This window comes from Nannospalax galili, unplaced genomic scaffold, assembly GCF_000622305.1.
Source record: "Nannospalax galili isolate Female #2095 unplaced genomic scaffold, S.galili_v1.0 scaffold183, whole genome shotgun sequence".
NCBI classification, from domain to species: Eukaryota; Metazoa; Chordata; class Mammalia; order Rodentia; family Spalacidae; genus Nannospalax; species Nannospalax galili.
This window is the reverse complement of record NW_008350555.1, coordinates 4035441-4060657: the sequence shown is the minus strand read 5'-3', so window position 1 is coordinate 4060657 and position 25217 is coordinate 4035441. Positions and strand designations below refer to the sequence as shown.

The window sequence follows — 25217 nt, the reverse complement described above, 5'->3', positions numbered from 1 at the left end:
TTACAGCCTTCCAGCTAATTCACAGGAAATTCAGCTGCTCCCAAGTCACTAGGATTCGATGGTCAGAAAAGGTTCTGCTAAAGACCATAGAGAACAGAGAACAAAAGAAATGAAACCTTTGAATCTTGAGTGAAGTTGCCCCAGTTAAGAGGCAGTGGAACAAAATTCATCTGGTTACTGTTTTTACTACTGAAAGGCAGACACATGCTGTTCTACCTTTTTTAAAGTTTCCTTTGGGGCAGAATGTAATTCCTCAGAAATGGATGATCAGTCCCAAATTTTATTATTGTTATAAAATATTGACACTGAAAAATGCCTTAGTTGACCACTTATTGGAAAGCACATCACTTTGCATCTGGCTTGATTCATTTTTATTGGAAACCTCTTAGGGTCTCACTGTTGCTTTGCGAGAGACTTAGACTTTAGAACTTCACACTAGAGATGGTGTTACATAGCCATTGTCTTCACTTTTGTTTTTTTAACCCAAGACCTAAAACACAAATGCAAGATAAGTAGTTCTACCAGAGCTACACCCTTAGACTCTACCTTACCATTTCAAACTCCCCTCTACCATGTTTTTTGAGATTCATCTTCATATATTGCCCAGATTAATCTCAAACTCCTGGACTGAGGTGATTCCCTACTGAAGCCTTGCCCTTCTGTGTAGCTGAGACTACAAATGCCTCCAAGTTTATTTTAAATATACCTTTTCTACTCTCCCATAATTCAATTAATAAGGTTCTAAAGACCCTGCTTATCAAATTAATCCTGTGATATATTTAGATTTCATGTTTTTGTTCTTTATTTAAAATTTTTTCTTGAATTCTGAAAATGTCTAAGATGTTGCAGAATAGCACCTAAGAACAGTGAAGTCATTATTTGTAGGACATACTACTTTCGTTAGGTCACCCAAGTAAGGTCTATATTCTACTTACCTAGCTTCCTCATTGAGGCCTTACACTCTGCATTATATCCTCAACAAGCAGGGGTGTTGCATTTAGTTGACAAAATCAGTGGCATTCCTACAATATCAATTCACTGGACATCTGATGTGAACTACCAACTGTTAACATTAATTGAGGGCAACTTCTGTCTTGTTCCAGCAAAATTCAATTTTATTAACCAGGCTGTCCTGAAGTTCAGGTACTTTATACCTGTAATTGAAAGTTTGATTTTTCTTCTTAAGTGCTCATCTCATTTCCCCCCAAGTGCCAAAGAATCTGGCAGTTTGAATACTCCAAGTCTCTTAAACAAAAAGCCATAGCCACACAAGGGAATTCATTTACATGTAGTTAAGGAAACAGGAAATTTCACACTGGTTTTAATGTCTATATTTTACCAAACTTATCCTGAACTCTGAAATGATTACTACCACTTTTTGTGGTATTATTTACTACATCTTAAAAATTAAAAAAAAAAAAAAACTAAGAAGAAAACATACAGTTGAAGAAGACTGGATGTGAGTCTATACAATGATTTACTTTTGGCATGACAGACTTTATTTTGGCACTTTAACAAATATTTTGCTTTACAGCAGTGACAAAATATTTGCCAGAAAGTTCTTTTCCTGGCACAGATGTTCCAAGCAAGTTATTCTATGAATAGAATTTCACTCTGTTTTGCACAGTTAGAGGTTACCCACTACATTTTTAGCCTCTGTAATTGAGGGACATTGTGCAGCTTTAGAAAGACCTATCCTTTCCTTTTGATCATCCTAAACAAGATGAATTGCATCTGTAATTGGGTGAGAATTTGAGAATTAAGGCCATTAGGATTTAGATAAAACACTTTCAAGTGTTGCTGTAACTTTCTTTAAAAAATGCGTTCTGTGGCAAGTCTGGGGAGAGTTCTCTAAATCAAGTATTCAAACTTTATTAAAAGTAAATGTTATGGTGGAAAAGTTGCTGTTTTGCTGTCTTCTTTTTACTTCCATGGCTCACAGTTTAAAAACAAAATTAATGGTAAAATAGAAAAAGGAAATGTTCGGTACAGGGAGTACCCAGCCAGGGCACCCTCATACCTTCACCTCCTCAGGTGTCACTTTTTCTAGCAACTTCCATCCTAAGCAGTAAGGCGCTGACTTAACTTTCAGAGCTTCCCTACCCTTTCCTCCTCTCTCATAAAGCAGCCATTGTGTTCCACACAGAAGTCTTCTGTCAAGTTTCAGGAGAGCTCTGAAAGGTAAATTAATCTGTAGCACTAAGCCTGAGATACCTACTTCCAGAAAGCCCCCTTCAGTTCTTTGGAATTTATAGTCTTAAAGAGTTATTTGCAAAAGAAAGCATCTGTCTCAATATTGCCAGCAGCTATGCTATAAAGGTTGCAAACTCTGAAATTCCCTGGCAGCCTTCCATCCCTGTACCCAGACACCGGCAGGATGATACACTCATTTCCTCTGGCCAATTCAGAGGTGAATCTGATCATAAACAGCATCACTCACGGGCTGGCTCTTTGGTCTTGATTTACAGACACCATTGAATACTCAGAAATCAAACCCACGTCTTCCTTGAGAGCAGACAGTCGTAGCAAAGGGGAGATGTACATTTGATCGAAAATGTACAAAATTTATAACAGTGACATTTTCAATATTAGGCCACATGATTTATTCAGTAGTTTTTATGTTCCCAAATTACAATTTATGTCTATTCATAAGACTACAAAAGTTACCATTAGAATTGTCTGTGCTTATAAAATACCAATTTTTTAAAACTGTTATATATACTCATTAACACCAGTCTACGACAAGTTACATAGAATCATAGGCACTTCAAAGGCTTAAAAAGATGTTTACAACTTAAATGCATTTTTAAGAACAAAAACTGATTTTTTTTTCCCTTTAAACACTTCCTCATAACCTAAAACCTTCAAATTGCAAGAAATCAACAAGCACAGTGGCCAAAGGAATTTGCAGCAACTTCTCAAAATACTGTTAGCATCTTTGGGTTTGCTGAGGCTTGTCAGTTACTCATATCAAATCCTCCGGCAAGAAGACCTGATTGACAGCTAGGACTAAACAGTTTCATAGTAATAATCCAATTTTACACATTAATTTGCTGTTGCAAATCTACCTGAAGCTGCAGGTAATGAAAAATAAAGCAAGTGTAAAATGGATAGTATGACACTTTAAAATTTACACAAAGTGGAGGTTACAGTTTACATATTTGAAAAAAATCACATATACACTAAATGGCCATTATTGGAATCATCCAAAGACAGATTGCACCATGACAGCTACAAAAGGCATTGGGGGGGTGTTTTTGTTTTTAAGGGGACAAGAGTGAAGAGCAGAGAAGAGGGGACAAGAGATAAATTAACAAAGACCCACTCAGTAAGTTCAATTGGAGACACGCTGATGAAAGGAAACAGCTGTCATCTTTGAACCAGAGGACAGAAACAATTTTATATTTGCCCATAGATGTTTAAATCAATTCCATGAACATCAAGGTTTTTCATAACATAATATTTTGCCACTGCTATTCACAGAACACTGCAGATGTTAAATTTTTAATTGCATGTCATTCTAAAGAAATACATGAAAAAATTTTAAATACAATGGGATTTTATCATTAAAGTACCAGAATGGCTCTTTAATGAAAAATAAACAACAACAACAACAAAAAAAACAAAAAAAAAAAACCCGAAGATCTTCATTACTCTATGCAAAAGCTTTATTTTGAAAAGTTCAGTGATCTCATAAATAGAGACACTAAGTGGGAGTTTTATGCGTAAAACTCCTTAGTAGGTGCCTTCTGGTAAGCTGCGCTGGACGGTTTGCGCTCCCCAAGGTCGTAGCTTCCTTCATCCTTCTTCCTCATACGGTACACCAACAGCAGGATGAGGAAAATTGCAAAGAGAAAACCGATCACCCCGCCAGCAATAACGGCTGAAACACACCACAAAGAAAATGCCCTTTACGTAGGAGGCAGGAATTAGCTTGGTCAACCCCAATCTATTTATAAAATGCTTGGTTGGAAAACCCCATTTTTAAAGAGAATAATCTGGATTCAGTAAAGTTACTTATGCTAATTTGACATTCTTCAGAAAGTTACAGTAATATCAACCCAAAAGCCCTAATATGAAAAAAATCTGGCTGTGTCCTCAACTTCCAAATACTTGTGTCTTTTCAGTACTTGGCAGTTCATGGTCTAATCTTCTAATTGTTTTTTTAATGAGAGCACAAAACATGGTATAATTGACTTAAAATGTAACAGTAAATATAAAAAGCATGAAAATTTCTTTCTGGTCTTGAATTTTGTCTGTCCTTACACAAATTAGGTATTATTAAATCTTGGAAATCTATCTCTCTGCATTTTTATTTATTTACATATTTGTTATTGTGTATGTACAAATGTGTATGTAAAGTGCATGCTAAGGCACATGTGTGGAGGTCAAAGGACAACTTTCAGAGTGGGTTCTTCTCTCCCATCCACCATGAGTTGGGAAGAGGGGGCTTGAACTCAAGTCAGCAGCACCCTTACCTGCTGAGTCAGCTCATCAGCTCCAAACTTTCCTCTTTAAAACAAATGTCAGTACATGTTGAGTGAGTAACTCTTATCAGAAATTCTTGGGACCAGGAGTGTTTTTGAGTACAGACTTCTTCAAATTTTGCAAAATTTGCATACATGTAATGAGATATGGGGAGGGGGAGCCAGTCTAAACATGAAAGTCATTTATATTTCATAGCTATTTTATATACATTTCCTGAAGGAAAATTTACACAATTTTAAAAACAAATTTTTTCCTGAAACAAGGTTTGTGTAGTGTGCCTGTGTTTTGGACGTAACCCATCCTGAGCTCAGCTGTGGAATTCTCTACTTGTGGTTTTATATTGACATTCAAAAGGCTTTGGATGTCTGGAGTACTTCAGACTCTCAGATCAGTGATGCTCAACCTGTACTTTCATGAGACCACTTACAATCAGAGACAACATTCTTATCATGTGGGCAGCATTTGTGCCAACCACTCTCCCTACAAAGACCTTTTCCTTCTCTGAAGATGGTTTTGAACTCGGGGATGACCTGGAGCAATGCTGTCTGATCTTCATGTCCCGCCCTGCCCCCATATCCAGTAGTTCCAGGTTAGTTCAGATCTTTCCTCTCCAGGTTGCCTCTTACCTTGGCTCTACCAATGGCTTGCTAAGGGTTAGGTTGCAGGAGGTGGCAGAAAATAGAAATGTTGGTTCAACCTTGCACCTGTCACTCTGGAATGAAGGGCCCTTGAGACTGCTTTCAGGCCAGTGACATGCAGCAAGCTTCATTACAGCCACTGAGTACTACTTACCACTTGTCTCAGTAAGGCCTCTTTAGGCCCCCTTCCACCTGACATCCTGCCCCTGGTTACTCACCTGCAAGGACTTCTGTCCGTTTAAACAGATTGTCTGAGTGTTTCTCAGTGTACACATCTGTGCTCTTTACAGCAGGGCCTGATTTCCCTTCTGCATCAGACACTCGAACTTCCTCTTTGTCAATTTCTTCAGGTGACTGGTATGGGGGGGGACAAAAGAAAACATTAATATCAATTTTTTAATATGTTAGTAAGAAATAATAGGCAAGTATATTCCAAATTCCCTTTCTTTTTAAAATAAGTTTAGCAAATAATTGGAATAATAACTTGTATGATGTTTATGCCAATGGCTAAGGTCTGTGTTAGACCCACGTGGCTTGTGGGTTTGGTATCAACCATCTTCTGCATGCCAAGGATGAGTAGTTAGTAAGTGCATAATATAAGAATGACATGAATAACTTTGCTAGTTGCCATTTCACAGCATCTCTATTTTCTGGGCTGGGAAGCTGGCCCTGTGCATCAAGCTCTTGCTTGTTGTTGCAAGTGTAAAAACCTGAGTTTGACTCTCAGAACCCAAGTGAAAAAGCTGGGCATGGTAGAGACAGGGTGAGCCTATTCAGTGACTTCTAGGCCAATGAGCCAGTCTCCATAAACAAGATGGATAGCTCTCAAGGAACAACACCCAAGGTTGACCTTTAGCCTGCCATATATGTACACATACACATGTATGGATATACATGTTTACTGACACATAGGAACATGTGTACACCCATATAACATCTCTACATTCTTACCACATTTTAGGCCACAACCTTTCTGCAGCTGCTCTATCCCCTTCACCTCTGTACCCAGCACACTGTGGTAACAGTTCTGTCAGACATTCTGTCACGTCTGTTGGGACTCTCCCTGCTCCCAGTCTTACTCTGTCACGCTTTCCTTTACTTCTGCTCCTTCAGTGAACTCTCCACCAGGACTTCAGAGGACCTGACTTCTGAAATAGTTCTTGTGGGAGCCTGACCAAATCATACCATCTTTTCAGATGATAGTTTCCTCATTTAATGAAGGGCACTCCCAGCTCTTAGACACTCTACCATGCTAAAGAATAAATCTATGGGACTGGAGAGGTGGCTCAACAGTTAAGAGTGCTTGCTACTCTTGCAGAGGATGCAAGTTCAGTTCCCAGAATATACATCAGGGGGATCTCAACTGTATGTAACTCCAGCCCCAGGGGATCTAATACCCAAGGACACCTGCATGTCCATTCACACATATGCACAAAATTACGAATATAAAATAAGTCTTAAAAACTCAAGCTGCCATGATTTTCTTAAGTTATCTTTCACCATTACACAAACAGCCATATTTTACTGTTTTCTGTCTTACTACAGAAGAAAACATGGAAGGCCCTCCCTAGCTTTCATGTGCCAAAGTAAAGTGAATGAGAGAAGTTTGTTGGCAGTACTTTGCCTGCTTTCTCTGTTTTCTTCTTATGGACTGTCCCTTGCTGACTCTCTGCTGGGTAGAAGGACAGGTAGCAGATCAGAGAATGGCTTATCTGAGTCCTGATCTAGGAAGCTCTTCATTGATCATTATTAGCATTGCTTTGGTGGCTATGAAGTTAGAGGTTAAGAAAAGAAGTGAAACATCCAGTAGGTAGATGCTCAGGTTTGTATCCAGAGAAAGAGGTAAATGGCTCAGTGTGAAATGAGAAAGACACTGTAGCTTAGATACCAAGTTTACTTGATCCTCATTATCTTTACTCCATTATTATTGTGACAACCCTCATGCTTTCACCTGTTGGTCATGGTGGGTTTTTGTTGTTGCTTCTTTATGTTTGCTTTGATGTTCCTAAAGTCATTTAAGAGAGTTAATTTGTTCAGTTCCTTTTGACTCAACTTCTAAACCATAAGGAGGCAAAAAATTATTCTACGGATGACCTAAGGGTATGGAGAAAGAAGAGCTCCACAGAAGTGGCACTTAGGAGAGTGGTCCATGAGTGCACAAGTTCAAGGCACTCTGCATGGAACATTCGTTGTTCAAAATTTGAAAAGCTCAATTGAATAGAAGAAACCCAGGCTCAAGTATGAAGAAACCATCCCACAGTGTAGAACCAATTTGAAATCCCTTCACTCTCACATATATATCTGCGCAGAACGAAATTATAAAAAGGCAGTACACATCATTAAATGAAGTCAAATGAAGATTTATTGTATCCATGTCTGGTTGTTTGGAGGACATGGGAATGTGGTGGGGGGAAGATAACAAGTGATTCACTGTGTAAATAAGGAACAACTCTTTTCACTCTTTAATCACATAAATTTACAACAAACTAGATAGAATATCTAACGGTGTCCCTAATGCCACTGCAAAACCTATTCAAAGCAGAATGGCACTAATGGCATCCTTGAAGCAATGTCTAATCCAGCTTTATTATGTAACTACAAAGCAGAAAATTTAGCTACTATTATTGTTATTCATGACCAATATCATTTATATTTGTACCTACAAGTGTGTGAAACACACCCTGAATAAATCTCCCCTGAACTGCTAGATTCTTATCCTTATACTGAATATAACTAAAATGTGAATATAAATGCATTAATATGTTCTGAGATCTTTAATTTCTAAATTCATCCACCCAATGTGTATATTTGTCATCAAGAGCTGATTCAGTTATTCTTTATTGTCAATTTTACAAACTTAAATCAGTTTTCAATCCATTCTTGTCAGTAGCCTGGAAATCTATAACAAACTGGGTTTTGATTAGGCTACAACTTTTCATCACTGAAAGCCAAAACTGCCCCAGCAGTGTTTCTTGCCCCAAAATACTAAGTCTTAATGGTCACTGAGTTAAAAAACAAAACAAAACAAAAACAACAACAACAGAAAAAACCTGTCTAGAGGAGAGGTCAAGTAAAAATGTGGGAAAGACCAAACTCATCTTTCTACGAACACATATTCACACTCTGAGCTATTCAGTCATCTACTATCAAACGGTACCTGATCCTTTAAATTTTTCCTCTCCTTGTTTCTTTAGTTCATTCAATTTAGACACTGATGGAACAGCTTCCAGAATATGCTATATACATCTGCCTCACTCTTCATGGAACGTCTCCTTGCCTTCCTGTTCCCTGGCTTGTGGAGTCAGTCTGCTGGCAATAGTAACTGACCCTTCTTAAGCCTAGAGAGAGCAAATTAATCTGTATAGAGCTGAGCTCTTGGCAACTGCATGTTTCTGGGAGGTATCCCTTTGTGCCATTGCAGCTTGGTTCCATGACTAGGGAAGACTAAGGAAGAAGAGGAACAGGGTACTCTGCTAAGGCTGGGAGAAGCCTACTTGTGTTCCCGCCAGCCGAAGGGCACTCCTTGCTTCAGAGAAAGCTGTCACTGCTTCATGAAACAACCTTCCAAATCCTGTCTGCTGCAAAAGCTTCACAGCATCTTACTTCTAACCAACAGATGGGTGAACTGTAAAGGGGGATGCTCATGTTGCTAAGTTTTCATAAGAAGCATGCTATCCCTGAAGTGTGTAAAGTCTACTGCTCCAGTTATTACACATGCTCATTTGTTGAATTTGCTTGATCTCTCATGCTTCAACAAATTCAATTAACGTTTACATACTACTTACCAGGTTTCAGGTGCCATGCCATATATATTCACATCTAATCTTCCTAATGATCCAAGAAATTTGACTAGATCCAGGATTCAAAACTTGGGTCTTCATCAGACTCTAATATGCACTTTCCAGCTTAAATAACTTACCTCTTAGTGGATGGCCAGGTGAAAAGCATAAGCTCAGAGTATTTTTTATCTAGTAGCTTTGCTATGCTCTAAGGCAAATCATTTTATTCTTATTAAGTAAGCTTTCAAAATGAATCAATACAGGTGTATCAGGTTCAATATTATCATCAAAAGTGAACCAAATTTATGCAGTGCTGATGCTAGGCCTGTAGAGACCTTGAGAAATGACTCACTGAGACTCAAACCATCTCAGGACAGGACTTGGAGCCTCATTCTTTAACCTATCCTAAGACGTGTAAAGTTCTTGATGTTTTTAACTCAAAATATTATATATGACATGAAGAAAAAGTCTGACTTAAGACAAAGAAATAAGGTTTTGCTTCTTAGCTAGGCTCAAGAAGTTCCACATGAAGAAGTGCATGTAAAAAAAATATTCCTATGGAAGTCAGTCAGTCCTAGGTGATGAGCAGTAAGCAGTCAAACACCAAAGTGATGCTACTGAGCAAAGAAGAGCCATTTACAAGTTAATGAAAAGACCATTTATCCTTATATAATTTCAAGTGAGGCCTCTTAAAAGCACTGTTCTCTGTGGTTACAAGGAGGTGTATTCACAAGCATGTGCTAATGCAATGTCAAGGAAGCACACCTTCGTCTGAGCAGGCGTGTGGCTCTGTGTCTTCAGCGTCATGGTTTCCACTTTTGAAGCAGCACTAGTGAACGGTATCTTTGGAAGTGGTCGGGATGTTGTCAGCCCTGGGCTCTCTATGTCCTCATCAGCTCCTAGGAAAGAAGTGAAGAGGAGCTAAGCATGTGAATCACGACACAGATTTGTACACTATCACTCAATACCATCGAATGTTCATTCAAAGTCTTGTTCTCAAAATGCCCATCCTAAATCTTTCACGACAAATTCCTTCCAGGGGTTCTGTGGGTAGCCAGGCATTTCTTTCCATAATATTATCAACCTGATCCCTTCCCAATAGCCCCTGTTTCCCTTGCATATTCAATCTGTTCTGCTCAAAATGATTTTTTTTTTTTCGGGAAGGGGGGTGATGTCTGTGTTAAAACATACTTTTTTCTATCTTGAACACCAGAACCAATCAAAATATGAAAAGTGAAAACTCTTCTATAGCTGACTGCTTATCTCATGGCAAGTTCCTGCCCATTCTCACTCTTTTATAGCTGACTTCCTCAATGGCATTGTGGACTTTCATTAGCTCCTGTCTTCCCCATCTCCTCCACTCTGCCTGCTCCTCCCAGTTGGACTGACCCTGTCATCCACTACTGATACTTTTTGTTAATATCACCAGTATCCTCCTTGTTGCTGTATCCAACGGCTTTCTTCTGAGAGGTCCTCACTTAAGCAATCCTTCTTGTGTTGGTTGGGTAAATTTCTCCTAAGGCCCATGTGCTACAGGATTGGCCTCCAGCTCATCACACTAGTAGGAGGGAGTGATATCTTTAAAAGGTAGGGACCACAGGAAGAACAGTCACTGGGTGCATACCTTTGAAGAGGACACTGTGAACTTTCTGTATCTCTCTTTTACTAACTGACTACCAGAAAGCACTCCCACCATGATGTAGCCTAGCTATAATCCCCACAGCAACAGGTCAATCAACCATGGAGTAAAACCTCCAACATTGTGAGTCAAAATAACCTTTCCTTTCCTTTGAATTGCTAATCTCAGACATTTTGTTACAGCAATGGAAAACTGACTAACACATTGCTAGTACCATTGGACACTGCCAATTGCCATCTACTTAACATGCCCTGTTTCTATGAGTTTATAACTTCCTAACTTTCCTGTTTCTCTGGATATTATAAACGGCCAGGTTTGTCTGCCTCCACCAGAGTCCCAAATATCAAAGGCTCCTTATGGTTCCGTTCTAGGCCTCTTTTTTATTTTTAAGATTGTGTGTGTGTATGTGTGTGTGTGTGCAAATGCATGCTTCAAGTGCCTATGGAGGCCAAAAGAAGGTGTTGGATCCCCTAGAGCTGGATATATACTAAATTGTAAACTATCTGACATGGGTGCTAGGAATCAAATTTGGGCCCTTTGCAAGAGCAGCAAGAACACTTAACCACTGAGCCATTTCTCCAGTGTTAGTCCAGGCTTTTTCTTATTGTATGCTTTCTCCTTCAGCCATATTCATGGCTTCAATTAACCCTATAATTATGAATGGTATCTAAATTTCTGATGATAGATTTTACCACCTCTTTTCAATTCAGACATGTACATCCACTGGCCTGCTTGACGTTTCACTTGAATACTCAAAGATACTTCTAACATGTCTAAAACAAACTTAGGATCTTTCTTTTCCTCTTGCTCTCCTCAACCCAGTCTTCCCTGCATGTTACCCTGAAATGACTGGAACTCTCCTCTCCATACCAGGACTCTGACTTCCTTTTCCTTACCTTCATGTGGACTCCATCAGCTAGTCCCATCAATTTTACCTTCCTAATGTCTGTCTGGTCTGACACCTTTCTATAGGTAGAGAAACACTACCCTAATCCAAGCTACCATGACCTTGTAGGCAACTCCTATGTGGCCTTCTTGCTAACAAGACCCTTTCAGTTGACTGAAAACCCACTGTCTGTGTATTAGCTGTGAGCCCACTGCCCCTGTTTAAACCCTTACAAGGGTACTTTATTGCTCCTTGATTGACTATACAATACCTCCTACCATCTAACTGTGTGTGGATTAGTCTTGGCTTACCTATTCAGTTTCTGTGAACAACTCTGCCCCCTGTTTGAGCCATGATGCCTTGATCCTTCTTCTAGAATTCCCTACCTACTTCATTCCCAATTCATCCCTGGACCTTGGGGAAGGCATTCTTCCTATATGAGGCCAAAGTTCTGTGTTAGTTATTAGTACCATCTTTCTTACCCTAATTGCTAATTTGTTATGTTAATAGGAAGTTTTCAGCTCCTTGTATAATCTTAGGGGCCACTATCACATATTCAGCACATTACTGACCAAAATATCATCTTGGGGTATATGGCAATATACCCATTACAGATATGGTACAGACTTGGAAGCAATCTGTACATGCAAAATGTTCTATAAAAATAAGTCATTAATGACTTACTATCCCAAAAATACACGACTCTTTCAGATCAGCCTACTGATTATCCATAAAAGCTTTACATATTATATGCTTGATTTGTTATTACAAGGAATCTTTTTTCTCTTTTCAATGAATCATTTTTTACAAAAAAAAAAACAACAACCAAAAAACATAATCTCGGGGCTGGAAAGATGGCTCAGTGGTTAAGAGCCCTGACTGCTCTTGCAGAGGACCCAGGTTTGATTCCCAGCACCCACGTGGTGGCTATGAACCATCCTTAACTCCAGTTCCAGAGGAATCCGAAGCCCTCTTTTGACCTCCGTGGCACTGAATGACACAGGTGCACTCACATACATGCAGGCAATACACTCATACACATAAAATAAAAATAATAAATAAAATACATTAAAAAACCTCATAATCTCAATGAGGAATGATACTTTTCAATTAAGGGTTTTAAAAACACCCTCCCCTCTTCTAAAAGAATTCTAAACATGAGTCACCAAGCTATGAGTGAGGAGTAGGTGAGTGAGAGAAGAGATCTGTAATGTAAAAAAGTCAGACCAGCACTTCCAGAGTTAGAGAAAGATGTGTGTTCCACCTTAGTTGCTATTTTTATGATCATGAATGAAAAGCTGAACTCTTTTGCCCAAGCAAGAAACCAGGATGCTCTCTTGATTATGTCTCTCCAGGCCCTGACTCTCAACCTGCTTCCAGTCTCAGCCTGAAATAGTTATCCCATGGCCTGTCTCCACCTCCCTTCACATAGCATCATGCTCAGCATCAATGTCACCCCTCTCTGAAGCCTTCTGCCATCTTCTATTTCTGTGCTGCTGTTGTGTCTCTTCTGTTTTTTTAAGTAGTGCTTGGATCAACTTATACTACGCCTCATACCAAGTTCATAGATTGAAATGTAGTACCCAGCAAAGTAGTATTAAGAGGTAGAGGCCTTTAGGGAGGTGATTATGTTGTGAGGGTTCTGTCTCACAGAATGAATGAATAAGCACCTTATAAAGGAGGCCAGAGAGAACCTATTTGTTTATTCTGTCAAATAAGAATGCAGCAAGAAAGTACTCCCTCTGAAGCAGAAAGAAAACACAAACAGCACATCTGCTGGTGTCTTGATTTTTGACTTCCTAGCCACCACAATTGACCAATATAGTTAAACTATTTATAAGTTACTCAGTCTAAAGTATTTTGTTCTGAACCCCCAAAATGGACCAAAATGACCTAGGACATATTTATAAGAAAGAACCCATTTTCATGGATGAAATTTTGAAACACAGAAATAGGTAAAGGAATAAAGAGAAATATCTCATACCATAGGAAACATTGTTAAATTGTATTTACTGAAGTGTTCTTCAAATGAATGCTGTTGGTTCCCCTTGTAGTTAATAAATGCTTGGTGAATGAATACATTCTCTCTCTCTCTCTCTCTCTCTCTCTCTCTCTCTCTTTCCATTGTCTAGTAACTTTTTTCATTTCTGACATCAGAGTTCCATTTCATGAACGTTCCTACTCTATGGTATCCTGTTACTGTTCAAGGCATTTTCTTATCTCTGGGAATTTAGTAAGATTTTCTGCAAGTTTTCTTCTTCCTGTGAGTTGCTGTCTTCTCCCAGTTTGGGAAAATCTCTCTTTTATGTGGCAAGGTTTTCATAAGCACCTGTGGAGCCCTAGTTGTCATTTCACATTTAAACACAGAAAAAAATGGTCTTAAACATAGAAACAGTTGCTGGAAGGTCTGAACACACAGGAAAGGTTGGTTAAATGCAGATATCATCTCTTAAGATGGAGCAAGCTCTACATTTTCCTAGAGAGTTCCAGATGCCACCCCTTTTAAGTAAGTTTTTAGTTGGCCCAAATCCACAGAGCGCAGCCTCCAAGTCCCTTATCCAAGGATAAATGACAGACAGCAGTGTTTTAGAATCTGACTGGGAAGAAATTCCCTGGGGATTTGTCAGCATTAAAGAACTTTTAATCTGAAAATATACCTAATTTTTCAGATAAGGTCTTTCTATTTGTCCAGGCTGACCTTGAACTCGAGCTCAAATCATCTTCCAGCCTCAGTATCCCAGTAGCTAGAACTACAGGTGCCCAGCACCAAAGTCAGCTGTTCCCACATTTTTAAATATGGTATTCTAAGTCCATGTTTTATTTTAGATAATAAACCTGTAGTTTTGCTCCAAGGTAAGAGGTGAGTCTCTGTGTTGTATGACGAAGAGAAGGAATCATGAACTCTACTTGATTCTTAGACTTTCGGTCAGTCACCCTGAGATTAGCATCACTTTCACCTTCCATTTATGCCATCGTTGTGGGGTACCTGGGGCTTTCAAGTCTGCTGGCTGGTTTGTGTCTTGGCTCTGCCCAGTGTTGGCCAATTCAGCCTTCCCATGTTTGCCAAGACTGGTACTGTGAGCCCAATTGTTTCCCTCCTCTCAGTACTTTGTGGCTTTTTTCTGTGTTACTGTCTTGGTGAGTTCACAACCAATTTCTTTAATATCACATAAGTTTGAACACGGAAGGTATTTCTGCTCAATCTGCCATTTTTAACCAGAAGTCAACTATTTATTTTCATTGGACAGTACTTTCCTACATTGCCACCAATCACACGGTATCACAATAAATATTTTTTATTTTTAGATTTCTCTCAATGAATATTGGTCTCTTGGGGATGGGAGTCAAGTCTTTCCTGTGTGTATTCCAAAAAATTAGTACTTTGTATGGCACATAATAAATTCCTATGAAGGTTATCAGTCTCTCCAGCCACTGAAGGAGGAGTGAATTTTTGAGAGCCTGTGTGTACCATTCCCCTCCTAGTGTGTGTATGTGTGTGTGTGTGTGTGTGTGTGTGTGTGTGTGTATAAAATGTGGGTCTGTCACTTTGCTGGAACATGCTCTCCCAGCCTTTATACATTCTGTTCCAGGCCATTTGCTTTCTTATTGGATAACATGAGGGGATTTAGGCCAGGCGGTACACTGGCCAAAACACTGAGGGATTCTGGTGTTTCCAGCTAGGACTGGGCATCAGTGAGGCAAGACCTCTTAATTCTACAATGGTGTTTTATAACACAAGAGGTAGAACAGTAGAGAACTGAAAGACAGCACTCTCTCAAGTCCTACTTCCTGGTCCCTGTCCCAGCTCTCTTGCTTTCTGACAGTGTGAGATGAAAGCGAATTCCTCAGTCTCTTAGTACCTTAGATTGTGTCAGGTGGAAAGTGGAGATAACAGTGTCTGTTCTCACAAGGATGTTAGAAGATGGAGCAGGCCCCAGCACATTGTAAATGCTTCACAAATTTTAGTAACCAGCACTGTTGCCTTTAATCTGAAAAGCAATATTCACAGTTTCGAAAGACAAGAGCCATGTCCTTCCTGTTTATCACCTCAATAATCTGCCTAAAGCTATAGTTGTGGCTGAAGAAATGAGCCTACATCATTGTCTTAGTGCCATCTAGTCCATCTGTTGAGTGGGGTCAAGATTTCAAATGTACTACTCTAAATACCTGGATGATGTGGGGAGGGCAGGTAAGCAGTACTGTGCACCTGTTTCTCTTAAAGGTAAACACAATCTCAGGAAGAGTCAGCAAAATAAGTTGATAACCTCTACAGGAGTCCAATAACCCTTGGATTCTAAGATCTGTGAAATGGGGGCCCACAAGCATCCACATTTATTATTTCCTGGTACATTTTGAAGACGACAGTTACAAGGCACTTTTGAGACGCTGAAAAAGAAGAGGTGTCATGAGTGAAAGATATTAATAGAGTTGTGGGAAATGGAGAACAACTCCTTCACACTCATTCTGATTGTGTGATCTCTATCACACGCCCTAGAATAACTAAGGTTATTTTTACAGTAGAATGGCATTGGATCTCATTGTTACTAGGTCAGCTGCCATGGCTCTTGTTTCTTCAGACTTGTCATTTTCAAATATAAAACATTCTTGTAAGTCTATATCTTTACCAGGACACAAGGGACTTTCTTTGTTCTGGGTCATTCTGAAACCCAGACCAATCAGATTGGCACATGTTTATGTTTGGCATAATGTTGGCCGTCTATTAAATCTGAAGAGTCTGAGAAAGAAGACTCTTAAAAACTATTAACAAGACCTGTCTTGAATGCTGCTGGCCAGGCATGTCTCGTTTGTCTACCAACTAAATATATATGCAGCTCTTCCTTTTCTCAGCTTCTTGGGAGCCATTCCTGATACAGGTGAAACACTGCCAGGTAAGATACATTAGAAAAAATGACCAGGCTCCTTTATTCCTCCTGCATCCCCTACAATGTGATAATAGTGCCCTCCATTAAAAGATGGAACCTGGGGCTGGGAACATTGCTCAGTGGAATGCATATGTGACACCCTGGATGTATGGTTTGAATATGAAATGTCCCCATAGACTCAGGTATTGAATACTTGGTCCCTACATAGTGGTGTCATTTTGAAAGATTATGGAAACTTTAGGAGGTAAGGTCTAGCTGGAGGAAGTTAAGTCACTGGAGGCAAGCCTTTGATAGTTATACCTGGTCCTCATTCCTTCATTCTTTCCTGTCCACTATGAGGGGAAGAGCCTCCTCCACCACATACCCCAGTTACCATGATGATCTGCCCAAGCTCATGGGGCCAAACAGGCATGGACTGAATCCTCTGAAACCAGGAGCCAATCAGTTCTTCTTCTCATATGATATTTCTGTCAGGAAAAATTAAAGCTAACATACTGGCTTTGATTTCTAGCCCTGTAATATCAACACACACACACACACACACACACACACACACACACACACACAGAAGTGATGCTGTGCCAAACTGTAAGTCTAGGATAGGATCTTTGTTTCACTCTGTGAACAAACGGCTGACCACCTGGAGAATGAGAGGCCATGTGGATGACAACCAAGTCTGCTCAGTTCTCCCAGACATATGAGAGATCCCAGCCAGGATCAGTCAAGCTTCAGCTACAGACACATGAAGAGCCAGCCCTAAACTGCCAAGCTGCAAAATAATGAGTTAAATGAATGTCTATTGCTCTAAGCAATTGTGTGTTGGGGTGGTTTGCTACGGAGCATTCCATAGGTAATAGATAACTAATACACCAAAGAAGTCAAAGATATCACCCCACCTTTATTTCACCTGACTGCTAAACTGTCCCTCCTACTTGTGAGCAATATACATAAGAAGCTTACATGTTTTATGTTTCATCTATAATCTTAGAAAAGGGCAGGCATTTTATGAAACTTGTATTTGCAGGATTTTAAAAGATGTTTTCCATGACCTCATTCTGAAAGTCTTAACAATAAATATTAAAGCTAACATCGCCTCTCCTTTAATCCTCACAACAGCTCTATGTGGCAATATGGCTAATACTCTCTACTTTGTAAATGAAGAAACAGACTCAGCAAAGTTAAATACATTCTCAAGCTCTCATGGCTTAAGTAGAGAGCTAGAATTTGCACCCCCAAACCGTGCTCTTAACTGCTACGTGTTACTCTTGTCCTGGAAGAAAACAGCAAAATGTGTGTGTATGTGCAGGCTCAGAGAGTGCCATCCAGCAGGCAGCCTTACCTGAGCCGGAGGCAGAAGAATAGTCATCATCATCAATAGGATACACTCCAGAGGCTTCTTCAATGGAGCTGTTGTCAAGGTACATGTCTTTATCAGATGTCAGCTCTGTTCTCTGAGAAAGGAAAGACAAGAGATTCAGAATGGCCAGAGAAAGAAACATGTTAGTTTATCTACTGTCCAGGTGTTGCATATGCTGCCCTGGGAAGACCCACCCCTACCCCCATTGCTTCGAATCCTCATGTATATCCATCCCTTTACCCAGGATACTTTAACCACTTATATGAAATCAAGTGCCCCAAGGAAGCGCATGTGGCCAAATATAATAGGATGATGACAGAACAGAGATCCAAGCACCTCCCATAGGCTTATTTATTCCACTCCACTAACCTTGTCTGAGTAGCCATTGCCCCAATGCTCAACGTTCCTTCTATCACAAATGAGATTCCTTGACTGAGAAAGCTAAATAACAAAACACCCAAATCACTTAAGATTTTCTTGGGAAAGTACAGCAATGTATTATGGCACACAATTAGGGACACATCAAGGCACAGCAGACATTCACAGGCCTGCCCATACTTGACTTTCTCACTCAAATAAGTGCTCTCCAGTTGCCTGGGAAGCCCAGCATTTTCTGTACAACTCAGATCCAGGCTGATGCCAGGCAGGGCAACCTGCATAGGGCAGGGCCTGTGGGGCTCATCTGCTAAGGATGAGAGCCCACTGCAAGTCCACTTCTGAGGCTCACTGGCTTATCAGAGCCTTAATGACAAACACAGATAAACCTATAAGAGCACTTTTTCTTATATTAATGGCACATGGTAATAGCAAATCATGGACTTAATATGGAGAGGGATCAGTCATTGCATACACCAGCTCCACAGCTTCTTAGCTCTTCAATAAGAGGTTAGTATTAAAATTCACTCTCTAATCCTGCCAAAGGAGTAACTTGTATGAACTGCAGACAGAGTGGCTCAAATGTTTTTAATGGTTTTAGTAAATTGATATTTTACCACCAGTATCTCAAGACTGGCAGCTTCTAAGCAAAGTTTGCATTTGGAAACAGGCAACAATCATTATTGTCCTATTTTTAACGATCAGATTGGATGTTTGTCTCTCACAGGAATTATAAAAAATGTTGCCCTTAATATGTTGGCTTCCATTAGATTTCCACTAAAAATAAAACTTGGTTTTAGCAGCTGCTATGAGTGAGCCTTCCTGGGAGGACTGACAGGCCAGGCTTCTGGAACAGCAGTGCTTTATTCTCTCAAGTTTCAGAGACTGGCTGGAGAGGCCAAAGGGTTTTTAATGTGAGCCCACATTCTCTACCTGCCTCAGTGCCAAATGACAAAAAGGTAAGGGAATCATTCTGTCTGAGCTATCACACTGGCAGATTCCGAGGATAGAGTCCAGGGTATTTGGGTTCAAGAAAGCTAGTTTTCAGGCACGCAAACACTCCAAAAATGTTCTGGAACTTTCCTGCCACATAGTCAAAGCTTCCCTCTGCAATGTAAGGCCATTCTGCCCAACACCAGTCTCCAAGTCTCTGTCCATTCCAGACCTTAATTCCCAAAGCTTGCAAACTGAATGAGGTTTACGCAGCTCTTCATCTCACTCAGCTCTCCTGACATAAAGGACTGTGAAACAGCTCTCCACATCCATGGTTTTCATATCCCTGGATTTAAACTACTGTGGACTAAAAATACATAATTTAAAAAATTAAGTTGGGCCAGGCATAATCCCAGCAGTAAGGAAAGTGAAGCAGGAGGATCACAAGTTTGAGGGCAGCCTGGGCTATATAATAGGACCTTGTCTCGAAATAGCTAAGTAAATAAAAATGAAAAGTCTGTACTAAGCATATTCAGGTTTTGTTTTTATTTTTCTTATCCTTATTCCCTAAGTAGTAGAAGTAACAACTATTTATGCAGCATTTACATTGTATTAGGTCTTATAAGCAACCTAGAGATGGTTTAACATATACAGGAGAATAGGATGATGTGTATAGCTTATATGCAAATACTATACCATTTTATATTAAAGGCCTGAGCATTCGTGGATATTAAAATGCAGGGGGAATTATGGGATCAACCTGTGCATACCGATGCAACAGGATCTTCTGTAAAGCCTCCCCACTCCATACCACTGAATCTCAAACCCTGGCGTATAGTAGCTGCCCAGTAAACACTGCTTGATTTGAACCAGTTTGCATTTCCACCTAAAAGCTACTGTCAGGCCTGCTTGCATTAACTTTATCTGATGACCCTTTGAACCCTGTCAAATCCTGACTACTTTTCAAATCACTCTGACTTCTCTAGGCAATACCTTGTATGTTCCCTAGTTATAAACAGCATTGTTTCTGATTTTGCAGTCCTTTCACCAGTTAAAACATACCTTCCCACTGTTATTTTTAATTGGCTCATAAGCATTCACTTCGCCTCTCATTGACAACAATGTGCTAATGCAGGTTTTGAATAACCTGTGTGAGCTTGTTCTCTGTTCCTCTTAAAGTGCATAGGTGCTTAATAAATATTTGTCTACTGAGATTATTGAACCGTGTTGGCTTAAGCAATCTTTGACTCAGGTTTCAGAGTCGAGACCTTCAGAACCTCTATAGTTAAAAGCATCGATTTCAAGTCTGGGAGATAATCTGCCCCAAACTTCTCATATCTTAATCTGCATCTACTTAAGAGTCATAAAAGTAGAGTCCTTTACAATTTAAAAGCCAATTTATATTTCCTTATATTAGATGCATCTCATTTTCTTCTTTGTTTTCTCAAAGAAATTTGATGTGGCAGTAGGGACACAGATACTTAATCCCTAAGTACCAACTGAATTTCCAGTCATTAGATGATCCAGTTGTCTAGAGCAGCTTATCTGTCAGCTATCAGGCAGGTTGGCTAAAGATTTCTCCCAGAGACTTCCACCTACGTCACACTTCAAGCATACTGGGCAACCTGATAAGCCACTGGCTTAAGAGGCAACTGCGAGGCATGGATTCCTATAGGACTAGGGGTAGAGGCAAAGGGTGACCTAGAGAAGCAGCCTGTCCTTAGCTACTTGGAGCCTGCAAGGCTCCAAGATGGCCCAGGTTAGCTAGATATTAAATGTATTTGGAGGCAGTCACAAGTATTTGTTTCTCCATTATCCATTGCAGTGCAAGTAATTTGGACATCAAGTTAAAAATATTCTTGGGCTGGACAAATGGTTCAACAGTTAAGAGCATTGACTGCTCTTGCAAAGGACCCAGGTTTCATTCCTAGCACCCACATGGCAGCTATGAACCATCCTTAACTCCGGTTCCAGGGGAATCCGAAGCCCTTTTCTGACCTCTGCGGCATTGCATGACACGGGTACACTCACATAAATGTAGGCAATACACTCGTACATGTAAAATAAAAATAATAAAATATTTTAAAAAGCATTCTTACCCACTCTCATTTTTGGAGCACTAGGAACACAAGAGGAATTACCGATATCCTTCTATAGAGTTCAGTTTAATAGCAAGCAGGGACCTTTTCACATGCAGCAGATAATGTTCCAAGAATTCCTCCATTGTCCCACTCCCCCAAAATTGTTCCAAACAAGACAAATTCCATCTTTGAAGACTCCATACTCCATGCTGTTAAGGGATTTTACCGTTAACAAGCTTGAAAACACAAGGAAATTTTGTACTAACTATCCCTTAAGACAAAATGATGTGCATCTCTTCAAGGCTGTGAGAAGATAAACTCATAGGCCAGACCCCATCACCCCCATATGCTCTGCATGTACTCAGTGGCTCAGTGGGGCAGAGTAACTGGATGAAGGCAGCTGGAAGGAAATACACAGAGGCCCTGAGCCAGAGCTGACTACAGGATTTCATAAGGAGGCTATTTGATTTGGGTCTTACCGCGGCTGTGAGGCAGTGCCCATCCTGTTGGCTAATAGGGTTCAGAGTGCAAGCTAGAACAACAAAGCTGGCCTTTCATACCTTTTCCCCTCAGCTGATACAAGATGTGAATACAGGAGCACAAAGGGGGTTATGGTAAACAACAAGGAACCACGAAGAGGAAATCTGCTGCAAAAAGGGCTGGGGCTCCACTCCATGCTGGCTTCACTTAGAGAAACTGAAGCAGAGCACCTGCACAGATTAAATCCCAGAGGAAAATGACAGGTTATAGCTCCATTCTGCCTAGAAGGAAGATAAGTTGTGTATTTGCCCTTCTGATTTTATACCTCAACTTCAGTGACTTCATCTTATTGGGCCTAGACCGCTGCTGAGGCTTCCTGACTTAGCCCAAGTCTTTGGCTTCAAAGTCATTCTCTCATCAGAGAGATCATTCCCAAACACAATCACATCATTCCTTTTTATTGGCTTTCCATCATCACTCAGAGGACAGAAAAGTTCCTTAACCTGGAAGGAACTTCTCTTACCACATGACCTCACTTGTATCTGCAATGTCAGCTGCTGCTACATTTGCCACCCAAGCCCCTAGCTCCAAGACAAAAACACCATGAAAGAAGTCTGGTGACATCAGCTTCTTCATATAAAATCCTAAGAGTCTCCTTGAAGGATGGAACATTGAAGAAAGCAGTGGTGAGCAAAGGTACTTGAGGATGACAGCTAGGTTTATATACAGTGACTGAGCCCAGAATGGTGTTTGTAAGAAAAATGAAAAATAAATTGAGAAGATAGAAAAAAGCAATTGTTGATTCTACACATGAAAGAAGAGGGCAGCCTCGTTGGTTACAGTGACAAATATCACAGACCCACCCATTTTCCCAACCAAGACGATGTGGGTCACTGAACAAATCAACTTCATTTTTCTCACACAGGTAAAGCCTACATTGAAGAAATGACATTTTTCAAACTTCCAGAATGGGATCTGTTATTTAGAAATCTGCAGCCTTGTTTGAAAGACTCGTTATCTTACCTAACCAATAAATGTTCTCTGACTAGAGCAGCCCATACAGTGGTCAAGATAATCAAAGTTCAAAGCAGTAAGTGTGTAATTTACTTTATGGTTTAAATTTGGGTTAACAAAATCGGGATAAAAAAATCTAACTACTTATGGCTATCCCAGACCCAACTGTTGAAAACTGACCTTTGAACATAAAAACAAAAATATCCTTATAGCCTAGTAATCATTTCTGTATTACATGAAAGAAAACAAACACTGAAGTCTCTTCATTTCAGGGTAAAGATGGGCCCACCTCTGATTTTGACTCAAATGTATAACAATGTTTATGAAGTGCCAAATAGGTTCTCACCTGTCTTATTGTTCCATAGCTGACTTAGTAAACTATTTTGTAATTAGCTAACACACACTGTGAAGGAAATGGTATTTAGTTAAAAGTCTCTCTCCTATAGTCGCTCAAAGATGACTTATCCGCCCTTAAGCCTAACTTGCCAATTTTGGCTCAGGTATAGTTCAAAGCAACATGTCATTTTAGAGTTTGACTGGATATCATAGACACCAAAATCATCTATTTATTTGAAAACTAAAGGAAGAGAACACCACAGTAGCCAAGCAGCTCAAGGTTGTCTGATCCAATCAGCGGCCATACTGGAACTCAAATCTTTTGTCTGCCAATTCCCAGCTCTTCCTCTTGCACAGGAAGATTCCACAGCATGACTAGCACTGGCCCATTCAGCATCAGGGATTTGCAGCTAACTGTTGATTATGTGCCTTCATGCTAAACTGGTTTCTTTCTTTCTTTCTTTCTTTCTTTCTTTCTTTCTTTCTTTCTTTCTTTCTTTCTTTCTTTCTTTCTTTCTTTCTTTCTTTCTTTCTTTCTTTCTTTCTTTCTTTCTTTCTTTCTTTCTTTCTTTCTTTCTTTCTTTCTTTCTTTTTGAGACAGGATCTCCCTGTAGCTGCCCTGGAACTCATTATGTAGACCAGGTTGGCCTTGAACTCAGAGATCCACCTGCGTCTGCCTCCCGAGTGCTGGGACTAAAGGTGTGTGCCACCACAACCGGCTGCTAAATGTTTTATAAGCATTGGCTCTTCTAATCACCCCAATAGCCCCACTCTCCCCTGCAACACACCAGGAGCTGATCTTGCCTGAAGTCACACAGTTTAGGAGTAGGGGGACATCCAGCTCAGAGGAGGTGTCACTGAGGTGTCAACATGCTGTGTTTACTATTACTCTCTCTTGTCTTGTGATTCACACATGATCATAATAAAACCCCCACCCCTAGAACACCTTCAGAAAAAAAGCCATGTTGGACTTCTACTTCATGTAGCACTTCCAAACTTGGTGAAATTTCTCACCTCCAGCATATATACTGAGCATCATGTAGAACTATTATTCTTGGCATAGTGAGTGAGAAAAAATTAGGTCAAGGTTTAGGTTTGTGGGGTTAGAGAGATGGTCCAGCAGTTAAGAGAACTGGCTGTCCTTGCAAAAGACTACGGTAAAAATCCCAGGAGCCACATGGTAGCTAACAACCATCTGTAACTCCAGTTCCAGGGGATCTGATGCCCTCTTCTGTCCTACATAGGCATTGTACAACATGGGTGCACTTATGCACATGCAGGCAATACACTCATACATAAAATAAAAATAATAAATAAAAAAATTAGAAAGAAAGAATTTAGAGTTGTGGCTCAACAGTTTATTCTCTGTCTAACACCCTACAAATCTTCCACATGGAGGATGAGGATGCCTGGAGTCACAGGTGCCCATTGCCACTCATTAATTTTTACCAATATCCTCATCTCTAATAAACAGGTGTTCCATCCAAACTAAGAATGTAGCAGAAAAAAAGAGTTATCTGTCTAGTATTGTAGTAAATAATCTTACCCACCAATGTGGTAGATATGACTGAGGAAAAAGCCCATGGTGTCATATTTATAAGAACTCATTTCAAGGGTACGTTTAAAAGAAAATTGCCTAATATCTAAAAATTTCCCAGACTTATGCTGTTTCCTACATATACTCCATCCAAGTCATTCAATATCTGAGCATGAGCACATATGTATAGCTGAAGACAAGAAACACAGTGCTAGACAGGATAAGCCTCCCTTCGAGTTGTTGGTCAGGGCAATCCAAAGAGACTCCCAAAATAACATGGGCTATTGCCACAGCCCTTGATTACCTCCCAGAACTTGAAGGTAAGACCCCATGGCTGAAGAAAGGGCATAATTCTAACATAGTACTTGGAGAAATGGAGCTAGAGATTGATCGGAAGCCTCCTTCCTGACGACAAGGAAAGAAAAATTTTGAATCTCTTACTTAAGAAATTCATAGTTCATATCTGCTTCAAATAGCTACAGGCCATTAATTACACAGAAAACTATGTGTGTGCATGTATGTGTCATGCAGAGATGCATTGTGTGTGTGTGTGTGTGTGTGAGAGAGAGAGAGAGAGAGAGAGAGAGAGAGAGAGAGAGGAAGAGACAGACAGGAAAATAGAAGGAGGAGTATTTGGGGGGAATAAAGGGAGGAAGGAGAATATGAGCAAAGTACGATGATATATGTGTATGAAAATGCCTTCATGAAATCCCTTATCTTGTATTCCAACCAAAAAAGTTTATTAAAATAATAAAGATATCTTGGTTGAAGATGCAGGTCAGTGGTAGAGC

General features: G+C 40.0%; 1 protein-coding gene across 2 annotated transcripts in view; it reads right to left on the bottom strand.

The window, feature by feature from the left end:
• Positions 1–1476: 1476 nt before the first annotated feature.
• Sdc2 (syndecan 2) overlaps positions 1477–25217 on the bottom strand; it is a 116557-nt gene continuing 92816 nt past the window's right edge. For both annotated transcript variants that reach the window (XM_029570808.1, XM_008847861.3), the window contains 4 exons: positions 17653–17764; positions 9671–9804; positions 5345–5480; positions 1477–3883 (listed from right to left, as the gene is read on the bottom strand). In XM_029570808.1, the coding sequence (XP_029426668.1) occupies positions 3720–3883; positions 5345–5480; positions 9671–9804; positions 17653–17764 (546 nt within the window). In that variant the 3' untranslated portion in view covers positions 1477–3719. The remainder of the gene's footprint in view (positions 3884–5344; positions 5481–9670; positions 9805–17652; positions 17765–25217) is intronic.